Below are 22,236 nucleotides of genomic sequence, written 5' to 3'. Positions count from 1 at the left end.
CTGTCTCATCCTGACAGAACACACACGCACACACACACACACACACACACACACACACACACACACCGCTGCCTCATCCTGACAGCGCAGACCCATATAAAAAACACACAGCTCTGCATCTTCGTGGCAGGATACACACACACACACACACACACTCACTGTGTTATCAGTTCCTTTGAGACTCTGTTTGTTCTCATAATCTCCCTCATCTCTGCACTCTCCTCCACATTCATCAGCATGAGCACTGTCACTGTGTGTGTGTGTGTGTGTGTGTGTGTGCGCACCGTGTGGTTTCTCGATGGTAATCTCAGGGATGGAAAGCAGGTCAGTGTTTATATTTCTGAGATCGGGAAGATGAAAAATGTTCCACTCTGTTACAAATTGAGCTTTTTGGCTGTTTCATTTATTTTGTCTTTGTTTGTTGTTTCTTTGTTTTCTGATCTTTTCCTATAAAAACAGAGTAATTACTAATGCAACAAAATTCATATTTTTGGTTGAAACCGAAACCAAACTAAATTAAAAATTTGCCTGCCCATTTTCATTAGTTTCAATGTCTCTTCATTTCTTCAAAAAACAAAAAAGCAATTACTGAACTGCATTTAAAAACACTTATTGAACACTGAACACTTTTATTTATCTCAGCAGACAAACCAACAAAACAATAGCTATATTTACCTCAGCAGTGCTATTCTAAACATGGATTTACGTCAGCAGTGCTGTTTTAATCGTGGATTTACCTAGGCAGTGCTGTTCTAATAGTACATTTACCTCAGCAGTTCTATTCTAATCATGGATTTACCTCGGCAGTGCTGTTCTAATAGTACTTTTACCTCAGCAGTTCTATTCTAATCATGGATTTACTTTAGCAGTGCTGTTCTAATCATAAATTTACCTCAGCAGTGCTGTTCTAATCATGGATTTACCTAGGCAGTGCTGTTCTAATCATAAATTTACCTCAGCAGTGCTGTTCTAATAGTAAATTTACCTCAGCAGATCTATTCTAATCATGGATTTACCTCGGCAGTGCTGTTCTAATAGTACATTTACCTCAGCAGTTCTATTCTAATCATGGATTTACCTCAGCAGTGCTGTTCTAATCACGGATTTACCTCAGCAGTGCTGTTCTAATAGTACGTTTTCCTTAGCAGTGCGGTTTTAATCATGGATTTACCTGAGCTCTGCTATTCTAATTAAAAAACTACCTTAGCAGTGCTATTCAAATTGTAAAATTACATTAGCAGTGCTATTCTAATAGTAAATTAACCTTAGCAATGCTATTCTAATAGAAAATGTACCTGAGCTGTGCTATTCTAATTAAAAAATTACCTTAGCAGTGCTATACAAATTATAAAATTGTTAGTCCTGTAAGATTTTTTTTGAGTGATATCATAGAAGAACCACTTTTATGTAAGACCATGTTTGTAATAGAGATGATTGAATTTGAAGGACCTAAATAGCCTTGTACATAAAGTGAAGGTTATTTAACCATTAGTGTTCTTTAAAATGCTCTTCAAATTCACACAGCATGGCTCTATGTAGCACTAAAATTGGATATTTTATGGCATTTCTCAAATAACTCTTTAATAGCATGTGTATATTTAAGGTGGATCTGTGCGTGTGTTTAATCTGTGAGAGCTGGAGATAGGAGGAAACAGCGCAGTGTAGTGTGAGCCGGGGCTGAGTGTGGGGAGATGGGTGCTCTGTAGAATTACAGAGCGGCAGCAGCAGGAGGAGGAGAAGGAGATGGAAGTGGATGTTGTGATTTGGTGATTTGTGAGCCGCAGGGCAGAGTTTCAGCCTCGCACGTCTAATCCCTCTCGACATCATGGCTGGTGCTGCGGTCACTGATCTGCTGCTGCTGCTGCTGAGATCTGCTGATGCAGGAATTCATCCCCCCTTTATAAAGACAGAGAGAGAGAGAGAGAGAGAGAGAGAGAGAGAAACGAAAGAGAGGATAGTGAACAGTGAGCTGTGTTTACTGTGGAAAGCTGTGGATACTCTGTGGACTGTATAGAGTAAAAGTGCTGGAACATTTTTACTACTGGTAGCCGGTTATGAGCTCTATGTATCTTTGCTATCGTAACAACGGGAAAAGTATAATGGGTGTGGTTAATTTTGGGCGTAACGTAAAATAAATCAATCAGAGTGTCACTTGCTCATCATTCTCTTTAAGAGTAGATCAGGTGAGCTCGGACTTTGGTGGATTGCTATTGTAACGGTGCAGCTACCTGGACGTGTTCAACAAACTCTTCTCAGCAGAGGAAACTGAGCTGCTGGTTGACGCTGTGAAGGAGCTCCAGCAGCTCATTTACGGGAACAGCAATGTCTATAATGTCAATTATAGGCCTAGGTTCAAATCAGTCAGTGGAGCACCTGTGTTTTCAGTTGCCATATTTCACATAAATAAGAGAGCACTTCAAAATTATGAGTTTCTTTGATTTTACCAAATTGAATTACTCTGGAATATAATCAAGAGGAAGATGAATGATCACAAACCATCAAACCAAACTGAACTGCTTGAATTTTTGCACCAGGAGTAAAGCAGCATAAAGTTATCCAAAAGCAGTGTGTAAGACTGGTGGAGGAGAACATGATGCCAAGATGCATGATTAAAACTGTGATTAAAAACCACCAGGGTTATTCCACCAAATATTTTATATTGATTTCTGAACTCTTAAAACTTTATGAATATGAACTTGTTTTTTCTTTGCATTATTTGAGGTCTGAAAAAAGGCTCTGCATCTTTTTCTTTTTTGTTATTTCAGCCATTTCTCATTTTCTGTAAATAAATGCTATAAATGACTATATTTTTAATTGGAATTTGGGAGAACTGTTGTCTGTAGTTTATAGAATAAAACAACAATGTTCATTTTACTCAAACATAAACCTATAAATAGCAAAATCAGAAAAACTCAGGGAGTTTAAGTTGGTTTATATAGAACCATTACTTTAACTTAAGAACCCTTTTTTAAAGTAAAAAAAGCACGTCATAACAATAATACACAATTCTTTTGTTTTATAAAGGCATAGCTCTGGACAGCACTTGCATATGTTCTTTGTTCTCTCTTTTCTCTGTTTTTTTTTTCTTTTTTCATTTCTCTATCTCTTTTTACTCTGCTCTCTCTCTCTCTCTCTCTCTCCTCAGAGCTATAGCTCTTTATTGTCTGTAGTCAAAGCGTCACCGCTAATACGCTTCTACACACACTCGCGTCACTTTCCATTTATCTGCTCACTGTGAGCACTGCGCTCGCTCAGCCAACCACACACACACACACACTTTCTTTCAGCGTGAGAAAACAGCGCTGATTCCAGCCCCACAGGACTGTGTTCAGTTATAATAACAGAGATGAATTTCTACACAGCTTTTAATAAATATATTTACACCAATTTACACAATATAAACATAATAATCTCCTATCCTTCCACCACCAGCAGAACCTGAGAACGTTCTTCAGTCATTAAATTGTGCACTGTGCAGCTTGATTTAGGGCATCATTGTACCTTTGCTGTCATAACGACGGGAAAAGTACACCTTAAGCACATCTAAATGCGCAAAAGGCATTAAGCTAATAATTCTCTTAATTAATCATAGGTGTGGTTGATTTTGGCCATAACATGAAATAAATCATTCAGAGCGTCTCTTGCACATCATTCTCTTTAAGAGTAGATCAGGTGAGCTCTGACTTTGGTGGATTGCTATTTTAACGGTGCAGCTACCTGGACGTGTCCAACAAACTCTTCTCAGCAGAGGAAACTGAGCTGCTGGTTGACGCTGTGAAGGAGCTCCAGCAGCTCATTTACGGGAACAGCAATGTTATTTTATTTATATTTAGTATGTATTCAATCAGTGGTGCACCTGTGTTTTTCATTGCCAAGATAGCAATTAAGACAGGTCAGACCTTCGTAACAAGGTGGATCTTGAGTAGTTCTTTAGTTCTAAAGTAGTTTTAATATCTAAGATATTTTGAAGATCATCTTTTAAAGCTGAACCTATTTTACTCCTATATCTTCAAGGATCTTCTCTAAGGACCCTCCTTAGAGTGTAGCTTCCTCTAAACCAATGAAAAAGTTTTTTTCAAAGATTTTTTCAGAAAATCCGAGATCCTTTTGAGACACGATTAAAGGTCAGATCTCTAGAAGTAGGGTTCCTTATTGGTTCTCTAGTAAATCTGAGATGTTTTGGAGATTCTTTTAAGCATATAAAAACAGATGTTCTCCCTAGAGCCAAAGAACCCTGTTTCAGTTCTATACAGAACATTTTCTCTCTGGAGTTTTTAGAGTTTACTGAAGTTCATTCAGAGTTTATACTGGGCAGTGTGTGTGTGTGTGTGTGTGTCCACTCAGTGTCCAGTCTCAACGCTCTGATGACACTTTGTTTACCTTTCGCCTCACTGCCCACTGCCAAACAAACACAAACAACCGAGTGCAAACAGAGGCTAAACGAATCTCACACACACACACACACACACACACTCACACACACACACTCTGTGCAGCGGTGGTGGAGCTGATGCTGGGCTGGTTTAGACTGGAGGTGAAGGAGCTGAAAGGTTACTCTGGTTTGATCTTCCTGTTCACTGTCTGTTTGAGTTGTTTGTTGGGTCATTGGTTGAATCGTTCATTGGGTCATTTTTTGGTTCCCTTTTGTGTCATTTGTTGCATCATTTGTCAAATTTGTTGAGCATTCATTTGAGGAGTTTCTTGAGTTGAGTTGTTTGTTTAGTTTTTGTTGAGTTGAGTAATTTGTTGAGATGATTGAGTCGCTTGTTGAGTAATATTTTGAGGCATCAGTGAGTGTTGTTTGTTGAGTTTTTGTTGTTTGATTGTTTGAGTCATTGTTGAGCTGTTTATTAGTTACTTTTTGTTTGATTATTTAAATCTGTATTCTTTCTGAAAGCTCATATTTGTTTTTTTATGTGTTGTAAATATGGACTATAAGCTTTGACCCATACTTGTAATGTAATTTTAATTAATAACAGAAATGTGTGATATGTGAATGATGTGTCGGTGTGTGTGTTGAGTAAGGAGGTGAGCTGGGGAGGAAGTGAGGTAAAGATTACAGGAAGTTGAGCAGACCACTGGTGTCCAGGCAACGGTCACTAGGATGAATACACCTGAGAGAGAGAGAGAGAGAGAGAGAGAGAGAGAGAGAGAGATGGGTTAGATAATAAGATGAACATAAAAAAGTTAGAGAACAAAGAAAAAAAGAAGAATAGATGGATGAATGGAGAGATACAGAAAAAGAAAACAGAGAGAGAATAAATTACAAAGTGTACAGAGAGAGAGAAAATAATGAAATAGATGGAAAGAAAAGAGAATAAAAAGGATGGGAGAGATCAAAAAAGAAGAAAAGAGATGAAGGATAGAAAGATGAAAAGGTAAAATAGAGAAAATAAAAGAGAAATAATAATGTGTAATGGGACAAACACAAAGCAAAAACATCATGTGTGTTATTATCAGTAATAACACTGTCTTTAAACATGCTGTGTGTGTGTGTGTGTGTGTGTGTGTGTGTGTGTGTGTGTGTGTGTGTGTTTCTCAGAATCAGTTCCTGTTGTTTACCTGTGCATCACCTCAGCCGGTGTGTGTGTGTGTGTGTGTGTGTGTGTGTGTGTGTGTGTGTATATTTAGTTCAGGGTGATGTGGTTTAGTCTTCGTTCCACTATGAAACACACACCTCACACACACTTCAGTTAACCCATCAATTACTCCACTACACACACACACATAATAAACTCTGAATGAACTTTGTGTAGAATGGGGAGAACATCAGTGTTGATCAAACACACACACACACACACACACCGATTAAACTCCAGCAGCACTGCTGTATCTGATCCACTCGTACCTGTAGGTGGTCATAATGTTGTGCTTGATCTGTGTACATAAAAACAGACCTGTGTTTTGACTGTGACACAGATAGAACTGAAACACACACACACACACACACACACTCTCTCATACACTCTCACACACACACACACTCTGTGCTGTGTGTTTATTGTTGTGTAGCTGTCGGTGTGGTTAGGAGTGAGACCGCAGTGTGTGTCTCAGATGTGCTGATGGTGGGGTGAGATCCACATCCTGCAGATTTACGAGCTTCAGCATCACCACAGCCAGGAGAACACACACACACACACACAGACACACACTTCCTGTCCAAAAGTATTGGGACACCTGCTCCATTTCAACTGAAATCAGGGGGATAAACAGAGATTTTATCCAACTTTACTGCAGAAACAGCCGCTAATACACTATTACAATACAATATTATCACTATACGATATTATCATGATAAGATATCACAATACCAAATTATCACAATACTATAGTATCACAATATGTTCCTTACATTAAAGATGATATCATAATACAATATGATCACAATACTTTGCCCACAATAACAGTAATAGTATTAATCAATTAGCAGTATTAATTAGTATTAATTAACAATGCAGAACATTTTAAAATAATGAAAAAACCCTGAATTTAAGGTGTGTCCAAATTTGTCACTGGTGCTGTATAAAGCATGTCTATTAGAGATTACTGTTATTAATTAAGGGGAAGTGTGGAAGCTGTGTAAATCTGATGTACAGTGATGGTCACTTTATTGGAAACACCCACCTCACCTTGTGTCCTTCTTCTGCTCAAGTGAACTGGCCACTTTATTGGAAACACCCTCCTCTCACCTTGCGGTCCTTCTACTCAAATGGACTGGCTATTTTATTGGAAACACCCTCCCTCACCTTGCGTTTCTTCTACTCAACTGGACTGGCCACTTTATTAGAAACACCTACCTCACCTTGTGTGCTTCTTCTACTCAACTGGACTGGCCACTTTATTGGAAACGCTGGTTGTAGTAATATTGTGTGTGTTGGTGTATGTTGGTGTGTTTGTGTTTTTAGGGGGGTGTGTGGGTGTTTGTTTGGAGGGTGGGCACAGCCTGTGTTCCTCTTGGGAAGTAATTAAGGTGTGTGTGTGTGTGTGTGTGTGTGTGTGTGTGTAACATTTAGCCCAGGAGGTTTCTGTGAAAAACAGCCCACTGCAGCCAGACCACATGGGTGTGTGTGAGAGAGAGTTGCATCAGTGTGTCTTCTTTTCACTTTTATCTCTGGGAGCAGGTCTGTGTTAGTTTACAAAGGCGTGAACGGCTCAGTGTGTGTGTGTGTGTGTGTGTGTGTGTGAGCCATCTGCACTGTGCACATAAACATGATCTGATTACTCGCACAGGACTGCACTGTTCTCATTACTCTATTCATATCTGATGAACTCATTCAGCCGTCTGTATTATATACCCACATTAACGTGCTAACAGCGCTAATGCTAACAACCTGATAGTTTGGTAAGATATCATATTAGCATAAGATAAGATAATATATCGTATACTGACAAGCCACAAGTTAAGGAAAAAAGAACTATGATTGTTAGAAATGAAAAGTTCAGCCAATTTTTTTTATTTTTTATTTATTTTTTGAAGTTAAGGATTACAGCTGCAGTTCCAATCAGTCTGGTGTTTGTTTTCAAAATAACATGGACCAAAATGAGTAAAACTTACGCATCTCATTAAAGAAAGAGAAGAAAGACGTAACCCTACTGACTGGATACCCCTCTCCAGAGTGCATCTCCCAGCACAACATGACATGATGATGTGATGTTGTGCTGGGAGAGCACCACCTACCCACTCAGAGAGAGCATGACTTTCAACAATGGTCTCTCTTAGATTCCGGCTGCTGATGCAAGTATTGATATGCCTACAATTCATTTCATTGCTTTCAGAATTTTTTTGAGTAAAATCAATTTAAACATCTAAATACTAATAAAATTCTGGTATGACGTGGTAATGTTTGGACATGATATGACTGATTGAAAAATTTGGATGCCACCCAACCCTGGTTCTGGTTGGCACCATGCAGTTCTTAGCTGATTGGCTGCATTTTTTTTTTGTTGTTATGAGGAAAAAAGGCATAAATCCAGAGTTTTTTTTTTTTGCCAGGCTGTGACGTTAGCAGTTAGCCGTTAGCCGTTTGTGCTGGTGGTGGCAGTTCTAGCCGGGGGTTTGGGCCAGCTGGAGCATCTCTCTCTCTCTGCAGCCCCCGCTGGCCTGAAAGCCCTCTAATCCCTGCGCTCTGTGAAGTGTGAAGCCTTTTGATGCCAGGGTGGGTGCCAGGGGGGCTCGCCCTGTTGACAAACAATGAGCGAGCGAGAGACAGACAGAGAGAGAGAGAGAGAGGGTGATTTTCCCCTACAGGGCAGGATTCAGCAGTTGATTTGTGGCGTGGAGAATGCGGCGCGTGTCACCGAGCAGAATCCACGCTGGCAGCGGCTGAGCTTTACTGCAGGATTTCTGCTGGATCCTCACGGCAGCAATTAGCCAAGCGGGACGGAAACGTGAGCACACGGGTAATTGGGTGCCCAAAACATATGCTCATTGTGCCCCTGGAATGTGGGCAAAATTACTTCATTTTTAGGTAGAAAAAGAAAATGTTTAGGTTCTATTTTAAAGATGGCTTTAGTTAGAATAGGTCTCTGGGCTCTACAAAACATGTGCATGAAGTGACAAAATGACAGTAGCTACAGATCCCTCCCTCAGATGAAGTCTGCTGTCTAATTCTGCTGAGTACTCTCTGAGGTTCTCAACAAGCAGAACGAAACGCTCTCTCAGACTCAGGCTGCTGATGCACATACTTATCCACAGGAGGTACAGATTCCACCCTCAGACAAAGTCTGCTGGCTACTCCCGCAGTGTGTACTGTCTGAGTTTCTCAACCAGCAGACCGAAATGGTGAATCTCTGCCCTTTTTTCCAACTGAAGCTGATCAATGTCGCATCACTAGGCAGCATCACAGCACGTTCCGAGGAAAGCCCCAAAACCTTTCAGAAGAAATATTTTTTTCCAATACTTTTGGATGGGTTGAGTTTGGGATCATCTGAATGTGTTCTGTGGAATCTGGCTCCAAGTCTAACATTACAGATGATACTTTCTGATGTTCTGTAAAGTGTGAGGTGGGCGGAGCCTCTATGATTATCAAGGAAACTTGATAAATCACTGTTTTACTGGTTATCCTTTTCAGAAACACCCTACAAAACCTGTCTAATGTCCTGGAGATGTTCCGACCCATAGTCTAAAATAGTTTGGTTGTTTTCAGAGTGTCACAGATTCTTACACTTGTCCATATTTCTGCCTCAACACATCAAAATTAATAACTCAAAGACTGTTCACTTGCTGCCTAATATATACACCTCTTTATAAGAATGGTTTTCATTTTATGGCTGACAAATGTATCCATATAATGTTCATGTACAGCTGGTTATATACAGTAACATTTGATGTTTGAGCCCTAACGAAGACTCATCAGAAGTGGATGAAGCCGAGATTTTGACCCGAATAAACCTGAAATGCATTCCACAAATAGATTATCCAATCATGGAATCCAATCACAAAGAAAAAAGACACTAACCAGATAACCCTCTCCAGAGTGCATCACTCAGCCTATACAGTGTATAACCTTTATCACAGCAATACAGCAGCGCTAACAAACATCACTAACCACACAAACCAGACCACCTTTATCCACAAGTGACAGTACAGAGAGATCAGAAAAAAACATCAGAAAACACAGTGTGCTTTTGTTTGTTTTTTCCGCTGGTTAAAATTACACACACACACACAGACACACACACACACTCTGATCAGAGACGTTTCCTCTCTCCTTCATGTATCAGATCAGAAAGTTCTCCTCGCTCCGCATCTGGACCCGCCGCCGCCGCGCCGCTTTGAACCCCCCCCTCACTCTCTCCAGAGCAAATAAAATACGTCTGCTGTCAGTCTGCTCGTAAAATACACACACACACTCACTCACACACACACACTCTCTCACACACACACACACACACTTACATTCACACACAGCCCTCCCTGCACGCCCCTTCTGCCCTGGAATTTGCTTGTCGGGGAACATCAAAGGATGGTGGCTCTGCTGTCACCGAGGGGCAGGAGTGTGTGTGTGTGTGTGTGTGCGTGTGTGTGTGTGTGAGTGTGTGTGTGTGTATGTGTGTGTGTGTGGGCTGGACAGCTGTGTGACAGTCCCTGTTCTGTCTGACCCATTTAGACCACCTCCAATTAGGCGCTGACAGCACAGCGTAGATCAGAGCCTTTTCATCAACCTCAGAGACACCCCCCCCACCACACACACACACACACCAACCCCCCGACCCCCCGCCCGGGTACACACCGCATCTGCCATCTGCGCTAACCTGCCCACCGCCAACTCCGCCAGCTCCGCCCGCAGCAACACACTCCTGCATTCATCATTCCCTCTACAGCAGCTCCTACCAATACAATCACACACACTGATTCATATAGACTTGATAATAAAACACAGTGGATCAACACCAGCAGATGACAGACATGTCTCTCCAATCCATCACTGATCATCAGTAAATTTTACATTTCATTTAAAGTAAATCAAGGGAGCAGAGTCTGGAGGAAGAGTGGAGAGACACACAGGCCAAACTGCTCGAGGTCTAGTGTGAAGTTTCCACCAATCAGTGATGGTTTGGAGAGACACGTCTGTCATCTGATGGTGTTGATCCACTGTGTTTATTATCAAGTCCAAAGAAAAATCTTAGAGCACTTCATATCTTACAGCTTCCCTCTGCTAAGAACAACTTTTATGGAGATGCAGATTTCATTTTCCAGCAGGACTTGGCACACTAATTTTCTGAGACACTGATTTTTGGGTTTTCATTGGCTGTAAGCCATATTTGAGCAATAATACACAAAACGGAGTGCTATGACGTGTAATATTGGCACTGCTGTGCTGCGTTTAAATGCACATGGCCGCAGACTGCTTTTTATTGAAAGATTTTCCTGCATCATTGCTAGGTTACCTGTATGTGGTGGAGTAATTCATGGAGAGCATCGGTTACAGTGCATTACCGGCTGATAATGGCAAAACTCATAGAACGCCTCTCAGCCAATCACATTGCAGGATGGGAAGTAACAGAAGTATAAACATCAACAATAAAATATAAAATAAATAAATGCTTAAAATAGATCACTCTGTGTGTAATACATTTATATAATATAGAGTTTCACATTTTTAATAAATTACTAAAATATAGTAACTTTTCAATGACGTCCTGATTTTTTGAGATGCACCTGTAATAAAACTTGTCTGATTCAGTAGACAAATTCAATTTAGCTGTCAAACTGACTTGGTTAACTAATTCAGTAGACCAGTCAAACTGATTCAATAAACTGATTCAGGTCAACATATCAACAAGTAAAGAGGTCTAGTGATCATAATTTAACAATCAAACTGGATCAGATAATGATAAATCAGATTGTGTGGTCAGAACTGACTGTTTCTCAATTAATAGTACAATTCATTTAGATAGAATCGTTCACTAAATCCAGGAGTCTGAATCAGATATCTCAGTATATTTCAGACTGAATCAGTGAGGAAAGTTTAATGCATTATTTCAGGTGTTTCCGTTATTGTGTCGGTGCTGTAGAGATGCAGAGCGGTGGTGTGTGGTGTTTGGGGGGATTTGTGTTGTACAGCTGCTGTGGGTGTGAGCTGATTTGTCGGTGATGAGTTGTGTTAAATATTTATTGTTTGCTGTTTACTGAGGGAATATGAGCGTGACTGAGCTTTCATTACCTGGATCAGCTGCTTCAGGAGAACGCCATGTTCCCTTTCAAATCCACTAAAATGAGAACGGTGGAGAAAGTAAAGATCTGAGGACTGAATTCAGCTGTAGAGCAGGATGTTTAGCATTTACTCTCAACAAAATATATTAGTGTTAAATGAATGATCAAAAATAAAATATTACATATAATATTAAATGCAATTATTAGATTATTAACAGAAGTTTAATGTTGCCAAGCAGACAATGTACCTGTAAAAAGATGTTAGGTTGAGTTAGAGTTAGGTTAGAGTTAGGTTGAGTTAGAGGTTAGAGTTAGGTTGAGTTAGAGGTTAGAGTTAGGTTAGAGTTAGGTTGAGTTAGAGGTTAGAGTTAGGTTGAGTTAGAGGTTAGAGTTAGGTTGAGGTAGAGGTTAGAGTTAGGTTGAGTTAGAGGTTAGAGTTAAGTTGGGTTAGAGGTTAGAGTTAGGTTAGAATTAGGTTGAGCTAGGTTAGAATTAGGTTGAGTTAGAGGTTAGAGTTAGATTAGAGTTAGGTTGAGTTAGAGGTTAGAGTTAGATTAAAGTTAGGTTGAGTTAGGTGTATTAGTGAGCTAGTAGTGCTGCTCCTTTAACTCATATCACACTTGGTGTTGAACTGATAAGTTGAGTTAGTTTAGAATTAGGTTAGAGTTATGTTAGAGTTAGGTTGAGTAAGGTTACAGTTATGTAGAGATAGGTTAGAGTTAGGTTAGAGTTAGGTAGAGTTAGGTGTATTAGTAATTTAGTAGTGCTGCTCCTTTAACGTATATAAGGCTTGGTATGAACTAATGAGTTGAGTTAGGTTAGAGTTTGGTTGAGTTAGGTTTAGTTAGGTTGAGTTAGGTTAGAGTTAGGTTAGAGTTAGATTGAGTTAGGGTTAGAGTTATGTTAGAGTTAGGTTGAGTTAGGTTAGAGTTAGTTTAGAGTAAGGTTGACTTAGGTTGAGTTAGATTACAGTTATGTTAGAGATAGGTCTGAGTTAGGTTAGAGTTAGGTTGAGTTAGGTTAGAGTTATGTTAGAGATAGGTTGAGTTAGGTTAGAGATAGGTTTGAGTTAGGTTAGAGTTAGGTTAAGTTAGGTGTATTAGTGAGTTAGTAGTGCTGCTCCTTTAACTCATATCAGGCTTGGTGATGAAGTGATGAGTTGAGTTAGGTTAAAGTTAGGTCAGTGTTAGGTTGAGTTAGGTTAGAGTTAGGTTGAGTTAGAGGTTAGAGTTAGGTTGAGCTAGGTTAGAGTTAGGTTGAGTTAGGTTAGAGTTAGGTTGAGTTAGAGGTTAGAGTTAGGTTGAGATAGGTTAGAGTTAGGTTGAGTTAGAGGTTAGAGTTGGGTTGAGTTAGAGGTTAGAGTTAGGTTGAGCTAGGTTAGAGTTAGGATGAGTTAGAGGTCAGAGTTAGATTTGAGTTAGGTTAAAGTTAGGTTAAGTTAGGTGTATTAGTGAGTTAGTAGTGCTGCTCCTTTAACTCATATCAGACTTGGTGATGAACTGATGAGTTGAGTTAGGTTAGAATTAGGTTGAGTTAGGTTGAGTTAGATTGAGTTAGGTTACAGTTATGTTAGAGTTAGGTTAGTTAGGTTGAGTTAGGTTAGAGTTATGTTAGAGTTAGGTTGAGTTAGGTTAGAGTTAGGTTGAGTTAGATTGAGTTAGGTTAGAGTTAGGGTAGAGTTAGGTTGAGTTAGATTGAGTTAGGTTAGAGTTATGTTAGAGTTAGGTTGAGTTAGGTTAGAGTTAGGTTGAGTTAGATTGAGTTAGGTTAGAGTTATGTTAGAGTTAGGTTGAGTTAGGTTAGAGTTAGGTTGAGTTAGATTGAGTTAGGTTAGAGTTAGGTTAGAGTTATGTATATCAGGCTTGGTGATGAACTGATGAGTTGAGTTAGGTTAGAGTTAGGTTGAGTTGGAGGTTAGAGTTAGAGTGCCGCTCTCCTGTTATAGAAGGACAGGGTGAATCAGACTGAATTAGCTGTGTCGTGGTCTTGAGGTGGTTTTAATGGATGCTAAAGTGTGTGAGAGCCTGTTAAAGAAAACATTACGGCTTCCTGTCGCTCGTCGTTGGTCGCTGTCTCTCTCGTCTCCGCTCTCGCTCGCTCAAGGGCACCCTGACATTTGCTGACTGCACCGCTCCTCTCGCACCGCTTTCACTTTAAGACTTTCTTTAAAGTGCTTCTGCATAAAAATGTCATTTTTGAGGAGGTTGCAAGTCATTTGTGGCAGTTGATTTATCACTGCTAAATGAAGCGCACCCCCTCGTCCCCCAGCACCCCCCTCCCTCCTCCGCCCCGCTGCTCCTTTCTGGGCTCGAGTTAAGCAGCCGTGAAATTGCCTGAATAATGTCGTTTAAATCCAATCTTACCGCGGCCCTTCACCTCCGCTGTTTAACGCCGCCGCTGCTCATGAGTGTGTGTGATTGTGTGTGTGTGTGAGAGAGAGTGTGTGTGTAAGAGAGAGAGAGGAAGTGTTTCCCAGTCCACCTTTGCTGACCATCCAAACTCTATGAAAAAGTTTCCTGTACAGATTAATCCTGCAGTCTGATCATTCAGTCAGTCCAGGTTTTCCACTGGGAATCTAATAGAGTTTATTACTCACACAGGGTATCTCTCAGAACATCACTGCTACAGGGGTTGGACAATGAAACTGAAACACCTGTCATCATTTTAGTGTGGGATTTTAGGTTTCATGGCTAAATTGGAGCAGCCTGGTGTTCAATCTTCGTTAATTGCACCTTGCACCAGTAAGAGCAGTAAGAGTGTGAAGGTTCAATTATCAGGGTAAGAGCACAGTTCTGCTCAAAATATTGCAATGCACACAACATTATGGGTGACATACCAGAGTTTAAAAGAGGACAAATTGTTGGTGCACGTCTTGCTGGAGCATCTGTGACCAAGACAGCAAGTCTTTGTGATGCATCAAGAGCCACGGTATCCAGGGTAATGTCAGCATACCACAAAGAAGGACCAACCACATCCAACAGGATTAACTGTGGACGCTGTAAGAGGAAGCTGTCTGAAAGGGACCGTATCCAAAAAACATCCCAAATAACTGAATTGTTAGTGTTCCACATGATCTGGTAACTTATTGCCAGGTAGTTTGCCTTATTGCCACATTAAACAGAGTGAGCATTACTGTTTGTTTAAAGCAGATCTATTCAGCACTGGAAAACCATAAACCACTGCAGGCAGCTAACTGGTAATAATGGACAAGGTTCCAATTACTGTGCTTAAGATAAAGCTTTGTTGCTCCTGTTTTCTGTGCAAAAAAAATTACATTTATTTAAATACTCTAATCTCTAGTTCTATCTATTGTATTAACTACAGACTACAACCTACACCCATGTCTTATCTGTTATCTGAGTTATCCGTTATCTTTTCTCTCTGGCGAATGTCTCAATCACCTCATGGTGTTTCTCCTTGACAGCCCCCACTCTCTCGTTCTTTAATCTCCGGTGGTAAAAGGCGACCCGGTTAGGAATTCCCGGTCGGTGGTGCGGGTGGGGGTTTGTGGGGGGCCGGCGAGCGGCAGGGCTCCGTTTAGTGCCGGGCTGATTGGAATTTGTCTGGCTGAGCCCGAGCCCTGCCGCTGCTGCTGCCGCTTCTGCCGTCGCTGCCACTGCTACTTATAAATCTCAACTGTGTCACCGCAATTAAAAAGTGCTTTCCTCCGCCCCTCGCGCTTCTCTCCCTCTCGCGCGTCGCCGCTGGTTTCCGGGGGTAACCCAGTTCTGCGGCGCTGAATTAATTTCGCAAAGCACTGATTTAATAGTGCCTAAGGTGAAGGCTTTCCGCAGATTGAGTTTTTAAAAAAAGATCCATTTGGCCCGGGTTGAACTTGCGCCGAGGGAGAGCGAGCGGAGGGAATGGGATAAAGAGACAGAGCGAGACAGAAAGAGAGAGAGAGAGAGAGAGAGAGAGAGAGAGAGAAAAATGAATAGTGAAAGAGAAACAGAGAGATAGATATGGATGATGATGGACGAAGGGAGATTATGAGGCATTCATCAAATTCCGGTCACAGGCTGCTAACAGGATCGCCTTCGTTTTGCACCATTCCGTTCACGTGCAGCGCGATGGCGGCGGCGTTGGCGGGTAATTGTGTTATTGAACGTTCTCTGTTGCGTCTGCGCTGAATGGAAAACTGATAACGCAGCAGCCATTCTCTCGTGTGAATGAAGCCGAACACACACTGGCCTTCTGGCCCGAAGATCAGCCTCTTTTTAATGGATTAGCCTGTGCAAGCAAACCACACCGCACAAAGGCCCACGTCAGCCAAACTGAACATTCTGGAAACCTTTCCAGCTGAGTTCTGGAGCTCACTGTGGCTCACTTTTGTACAACACAGTGTGGTGATCAGTTCTAGATCATTTGGATCAATTGGAACTTTTGATTTAGCTTTAAATTCCTCTTTTTCCTCCTTATTACCAACCATTCATTCCAACTGTGTCCACCATACTTCCAGTTAACCTTCCAATTAATATCTGAGAGACATCTGAGGGCTTTTAAGAAATTGAAGTGAGATTAGAGTAGATTTTTGTAATGGCATTTATGCTCCAGTTCAATGGTTCCTAGTAGTGATGGGCAGATGAAGCCTCATTGGGTGTATGGCACATTTCCCAAACTGTATCGACACTGTGTTGAAACTGTGTTGCTGTATCACTTAATGGCGACATCTGCTGGACTAAGAAAGTCATTGCAAGCAATTGCGTGAGGAAATGCATCGGTCACGTGGTTTTCCTTAAAATGATACGCGGTCCGACACAGGGGTTCGCCTTGTTTGCTCGGTGCATGCGCTGAAGTTTCAGTGTCGTCAGACCCATCGCTACCAAACGATACAGGAAGTGTATCGGTCACGTGGTTTTCCTTAACTTGATACGCGCACCGACACGGGGTTTCGCCTTGACAGCTCGGCACATGTCGAGGTTTTAGGGTCGTCAGACCCATCACTAGTTCCTAGCCTTGCTTTAGGAATACCATCCCAGCATGTGCTAGACACCAATCTAGAAAAGTTTAGAAAGTCTTTGAAGCTTTGAAATGTTGTCCAGACATTGGACAGTAGTTGAAATTGAAAATCGAGTTTGCGTGAGAACCCAACATTGACTTGAGATCAAGCTCCAACATTGGACAGCTGCTGAATTTTAGTTGGAAGTGAAAGTCTGGTTGGCGTCAAAACCCAGTGTTGGCTTGCCATCAAGTTCCACCATTGGAAAGACATGAAATTTTTGTTGGAAATAAAAATTGAGTTAATGTCTAAACCAATCATTGACTTGACATCAACCTTCAGTTGGGTTTTGGTTACCTGACACCAATATCCTTAACTAATTTCATGTAGAGTCAATGGTAAGATTATGACATTGACCAGAAGTTGTGTTTTGGTCACCGTTCCTCAAGACTGAAGATCGGTGTTCAACACCTATATGTTTTCTCGTAAAGTTTGGAAGAAATTGGTTGGAGATTAATCAACTTAAATCAACATCAACTACCATCATTAATCTATGTTTAACTGATATTGGCATTATTAGATGTTGTCTTCACATGTCTCATTGTCAAAATCAACATTCAATTAGATATCAATGTCTACCAATGTTGGTGGACAGCTGGCAGTTTAGATCTTAGTCTAGTTTAGTCTTAGTCTAAGATTGAGAGCAGAAGTGGATGAGATTGAGTAAAGAGAAAGATTGAGTAATTAATTACTGACCATGTCCCTTCTCTCTCTTTCTCTTTCTCTTTGTTTCTTAGGTGAACTGAGCATGCCTGTTCATTCGCGCTACCCCAGCACGGTGGAGCTGGACGCCTACGCCCAGAAGACGGCCAACAACCCGCTGTCCATCAAAATCTTCCCCACTAACATCAGGGTCCCACAACATAAGCATCTTAACCGGACTGTGAACGGCTACGACACCACGGGCCAGCGCTACAGCCCTTACCCACACCTCCACACGGGAGGCTACCAGGGTCTACTGGCCATCGTTAAAGTCTCCTCTTCGTCATCCTCTTCGTCTTTATCTTCAGGCTCTTCTTCTTCTTCTTCATTGTCATCATCATCGTTTGTGGCCTCTGCGAAGGCCGTGGTGAAGAATTCCGAGGGCAGGCGGACTAAGATCTCTCCCGCCCAGATAGCTTTAGCGCCTTACCCACCCCCCACCACCACAAATAACCACAACAACAGTAACAACAACAGCAGCACTTTAGCTCACTGTCACGCCCAGACTCTAGCCGTGCCCCCGAATGTGACAGTCGCTGGATCTGTTTTACCCCTTGCTGGAGGCAGAGGGGGGCTAAACCTTCCTCCTCAATCTAACCTGCCCTCAATCCAGAGCATCATCTACCAGATCAACCAGCACTGCCAAGCCCAGGCCCTTCAGCAGGTCTCCACAGCGCCCCCTAACCCAAGCCCCTGCAAGCAAGGCGCCACGGTAGTCGGCGTCTCTTCCAGTTCATCTGGAGGGAGTTATGTCGGCAACTTGGGGGGGTACTCCGGCACAGGACTTCCAGGACACAACGTTGAAGGGATGAAGGTGTACTCTGAGGGCGTGGACTACATCCTGTGGCAGAAACAACAACAGCAGCAGCAGCAGCAGTCCGTGTTGAGGATGTACAGTGGTGGAAGCGGTGGTGGAGGGGCCATCAGCAAATCGCCAGAGTCTTGCGCACCGGGGAGTAGCATCCTAATCGGGGGAGCCCAGGTGTCATCCTCCTCTTCTTCTCGGTTGTACCCAATGACAGCCAGTATAAGTGGAGGAGGAGGAGCAGGAAGTGGGCTGGACAAGATAAGCTCCTCCCCTTTGAACTGTGCAGCAGGAATGCAGGGAAACTTTGCCGTGGGTCCGTACTTTGGGCCGCCATGGAACAGCATTCTGGTCACGCCGGACAGCGATTGCTACAACCCTCAGGAGCTGCCGGGGACTACGGCTACCGCCGCCACAGCCATTACAGCCGGGCACAGGGAGCTGGGCTTCCCGCCCCACAATCATCATAATCATCACCACCACCTCCATCATCATCACCACCACCACCATCACCCACACCCAGCGTTGGACAGCACAGGCGGCATGTGCTGCAGCCTGCCCAGCAAAAGCCTGTGCAATGCCTCGGTCCTCAGCAGCAGCCTGCAGTCTCTGGAATACCTGATCAACGACATCCACCCGCCGTGCATTAAAGAGCAGATGCTGGGAAAAGGCTACGAGACTGTCTCGGTACCGCGGCTGCTGGACCACCAGCACGCGCACATCCGACTTCCTGTTTACAGATAGAGTCCGGCGTCTCGCTCCACAGGAAGTGCGTCTGGGTCTGGATCTTTCCAGTACGAAGGGATGAAAACCGCAGATATTTCAATCAGAAACTGAGGAGTTTCAGTTTTCATTGTAACGTCTCGAATAGTGACGATTTTGTACCGTGAACCGCCTGAGGAGACCTGGATCACCTGGATTGGCCGAAAGCTTGAAAGCTGAAAGGGAGTTCGCTGGGAAACAGAAATAAAAAGAAATAAAAAGGAAGGAATGTTCCACTTAAGGATTCTGCGTTTTATTATTTTATTGTGTGTTTTTGCCAACAGGGATTTTTAGCTTCATTTTCTTTTTGTTTCTTTTGTTCTTTCGTTTGCTTTCTTTCTTTACGTTGAAATCGCTCTGATTGGACTTAAAGATACAGATCAAGGTCATGATAATAATAATAATAATATGAAAAAAAATGATGGTGATCGCTTTGCTTTAAACAAGCAAGAAAGAAGCGAGAAAACAGGTATCGCCCCCTGCTGACAACCAAGTGTGTGGATTGATTCCTATGATGATTTGAAGAATATAAAGAAGAAGATAAAAAGTGGACTCAAAGAAAAAAGTTGTTTAGGGCTTCGAAATGTACGCACACATAAATATATACACACATATACTGTATACATACACACGTATGCAACTCTTGATGGATGTATACTATACGTGCACATCAGATGTTACAGAGGCTGAAGAGTAATGAGTTGAATTGTCTGATTGATTAAATCACACGAAAAAAAAGATAAAGGTAAAATAATTAATTGCGATAATTATAATAAAAAATTGCACTGCTTGGGGATCTAAAATTCTTGAAGAATTGGGAAGCTGGGCGTAGTAATTTTAATATGATGTATTTATGAAACTTGAAAAAACTTGAACTTATTTTTGTTGTTTTATATATTTGTAGAATTCGATATGCATCGGCTGCTAAAGGGGGAAACACTCGTCTGGAACGCTTCGGTTTTTTATGGTTTGTCGTTACACTTTGGGTTGTTTGGGTTGTTTGTTTTTTTGGGTTTTTTTCTTTGGTTCTTTCCTCTTCTGGCTCTCTTTTCTGTACTTCTGATGGTCTAATCACTGCTTTGGTTCGTAAGGGACCGCTGACGCGAGCTTCGCCGCTCGTTTACTAACACTGGAATCCGCTGGAGTCTCGGAAACTGACTGGAGGTTGCTGAGGTGACGCGTAGGTGTTTCAGCATCTAGAATGAAGAATGTCCTGCTATTTAAGGTCCTGGTTTCTTTGTACCCTTCGGTGTGATGTTAGAGAATTTGTCTTGGTTTTAAGTGAATCCCGGACGCTGTGATGTCGGGTTTTCTCAGACTGTGGCTTTTGGAGTAAAAATCACGTAATCTGACCAGAGCAGATATTTGGGTTTGGTTTGGAGATCTTTAGGGCTGGCCTACTTAAACTACAAAAAATGTAACCAATAAGAGCCTTAAGTTACTAATAGTGTAGAAAACCAAGAAAGAGCTGAAGCAAAAGTACCGTATTTTTAAGACTATAAAGCGTTCCGGATTACAAGGCGCATTAAACGGCACTATTGAGGATGCCTAAATCGAAGTGAGCAAAGGTATCGCCATGTTTCCCTTCTAATGAGGATTTGCCTAATTAAACAAAACTGTAATACTTAAAAAAACATAGATGTTCATGTAAACAGATTTCTCTCCTAAAAAAAAAACTATTTATTTGGGTGATCAAAGCGCTTCTGTTTATTTACAGTAAACTTAGATCTCCAATTTTTTTGTCTAATCCTTAAGTTTCTCCAGCACTAAGGCTGGGTGCAGGAGCATTAGCATTAATCCTGTCCGATCGCACTACACTGAGGAACCCATCGGTTTGTCCCATGTAGCTTGTTTTAAAACTGCAAACACACATACTACAGTCCAATATACTCACCTCTGAACAAATCTAGCGAAAGAGCTAGCGCTGCAGTTAGCGGCTAATGCTAATGCTGCTGCACACAGCCTTAGTGCTGGAGAAATTTACTGAAAACTGTAAAAATGAAAACTCACCCTTATAACTCTGTACTTCAGCGGAGTGGCTTTACTGCTTCTTAATACCTGACTGGTAGAATTCATACAAACACAATTCATACATCTTGGCCAGTCCTAGAAATTTTCAATCTAAATCAGAATCATTGATCCGGTTCTTCTGCTCTGCTGTTGGCAGATACGTGGTTTTGCTTCTGAAGGTTCTCCTGACTTAATAGAATGAGCTATTTGTGTTGGGCTGATCTGATTGGTTAGAGGAGTCAGTTTACTGTTCTGCATTAATCTGATTGGTTGAAGTTGCAGATTTGTTATCTTCCTTTTTCTTATATTCTCCTTTTCTTACTCGTCTCTCATCAATAGTTTATCTCTCTTTCCATCTTTAGTCGCTCTCGCTTTCTCTCTAACTGTATTCTCTCTCTTCCTTTTCCTTTGTTCACTGATCTCTCTCTTTATCTCACTCTTCTCTCTCTTTTCTATTTACTATCTATACTATTCTCTTCTTTCTCCTTCTCTCACTCTTCTCTCACTCTTCTCTCTTTCTATCTGCAATTTCTCTCTCTCTCTCTCTCTCTCTCTCTCACTGCACTCTCTGAGCTGTTTATTCTGAATGTGACGTTGGTGTGAATGTGCTGCACTTATCCAGCTGTGAGGACTAATGCCTCGCGGGACACACAGCGGTGGGGAGGAGGGGGGTAGATGATGGTGAGGTTGGGGGGGTGGTGGTTATGATGGGGGGTGATGGGGGGGGGTGGTTATTGGGGTAAGAATGAAGGAGAAATTGGATCAGGGCTGAAGTCCCGCCGCTAAATTAGCATTTCTTTTGTCCGTCAACTTTCACTGGAAAATTGAATTTCTAAACTCCGGAGAGAGAGAGAGAGAGAGAGAGAGAGCGATAGAGAGAGAGAGAGAGCGACAGAGCAAGAGAGACAGAGAGAGAGAGAGGTTTGATTTGTTCAGTCAGAGGCAGGAAGCTGGGTACAGTCTAGATTTATGAAGTGCAATTATTACGACTGTATGAAGTTTTCCTTTTCTTTCTCTGAGCTCACACCAAAAAAAAAAAGATAAAAAAAAAAAGAATAAAAAAAGGAGTAAAGTGAACTGCGGTTGTGATTCCGGTACATTCCCACTGTCCTATATACTCATTCCCTTCTGTTTTGAGGTGCAGAAATAAATAAATGGATTTTGAGAATTTATTTAAAACCGTACTCTCGTCTGCTTGTCTTTTTTCCATTGTTTCCTCTTAAAAAAAACTCAATCAGCTTATGATGCATCAAAGAATCCATATCGTCAAATCATTCTGTATGCCCAGAACATGTATTCACA

General features: G+C 41.8%; 1 protein-coding gene across 1 annotated transcript in view; it reads left to right on the top strand.

Moving 5' to 3' along the window:
• The window catches only part of fam222aa (family with sequence similarity 222 member Aa), an 80,299-nt gene extending 59,918 nt beyond the window's left edge, over nt 1–20,381 (top strand). The window contains exon 3 of the mRNA XM_007233489.4: nt 17,393–20,381. Within this exon, the coding sequence (XP_007233551.3) occupies nt 17,393–18,906 (1,514 nt within the window). The 3' untranslated portion in view covers nt 18,907–20,381. The remainder of the gene's footprint in view (nt 1–17,392) is intronic.
• The last annotated feature ends 1,855 nt before the right edge of the window (nt 20,382–22,236 follow it).

This window comes from Astyanax mexicanus, chromosome 22, assembly GCF_023375975.1.
Source record: "Astyanax mexicanus isolate ESR-SI-001 chromosome 22, AstMex3_surface, whole genome shotgun sequence".
Taxonomy (NCBI): Eukaryota; Metazoa; Chordata; class Actinopteri; order Characiformes; family Acestrorhamphidae; genus Astyanax; species Astyanax mexicanus.
The sequence above is the reverse complement of the archived record's forward strand: the minus strand, read 5'-3'. Positions and strand labels throughout refer to the sequence as shown.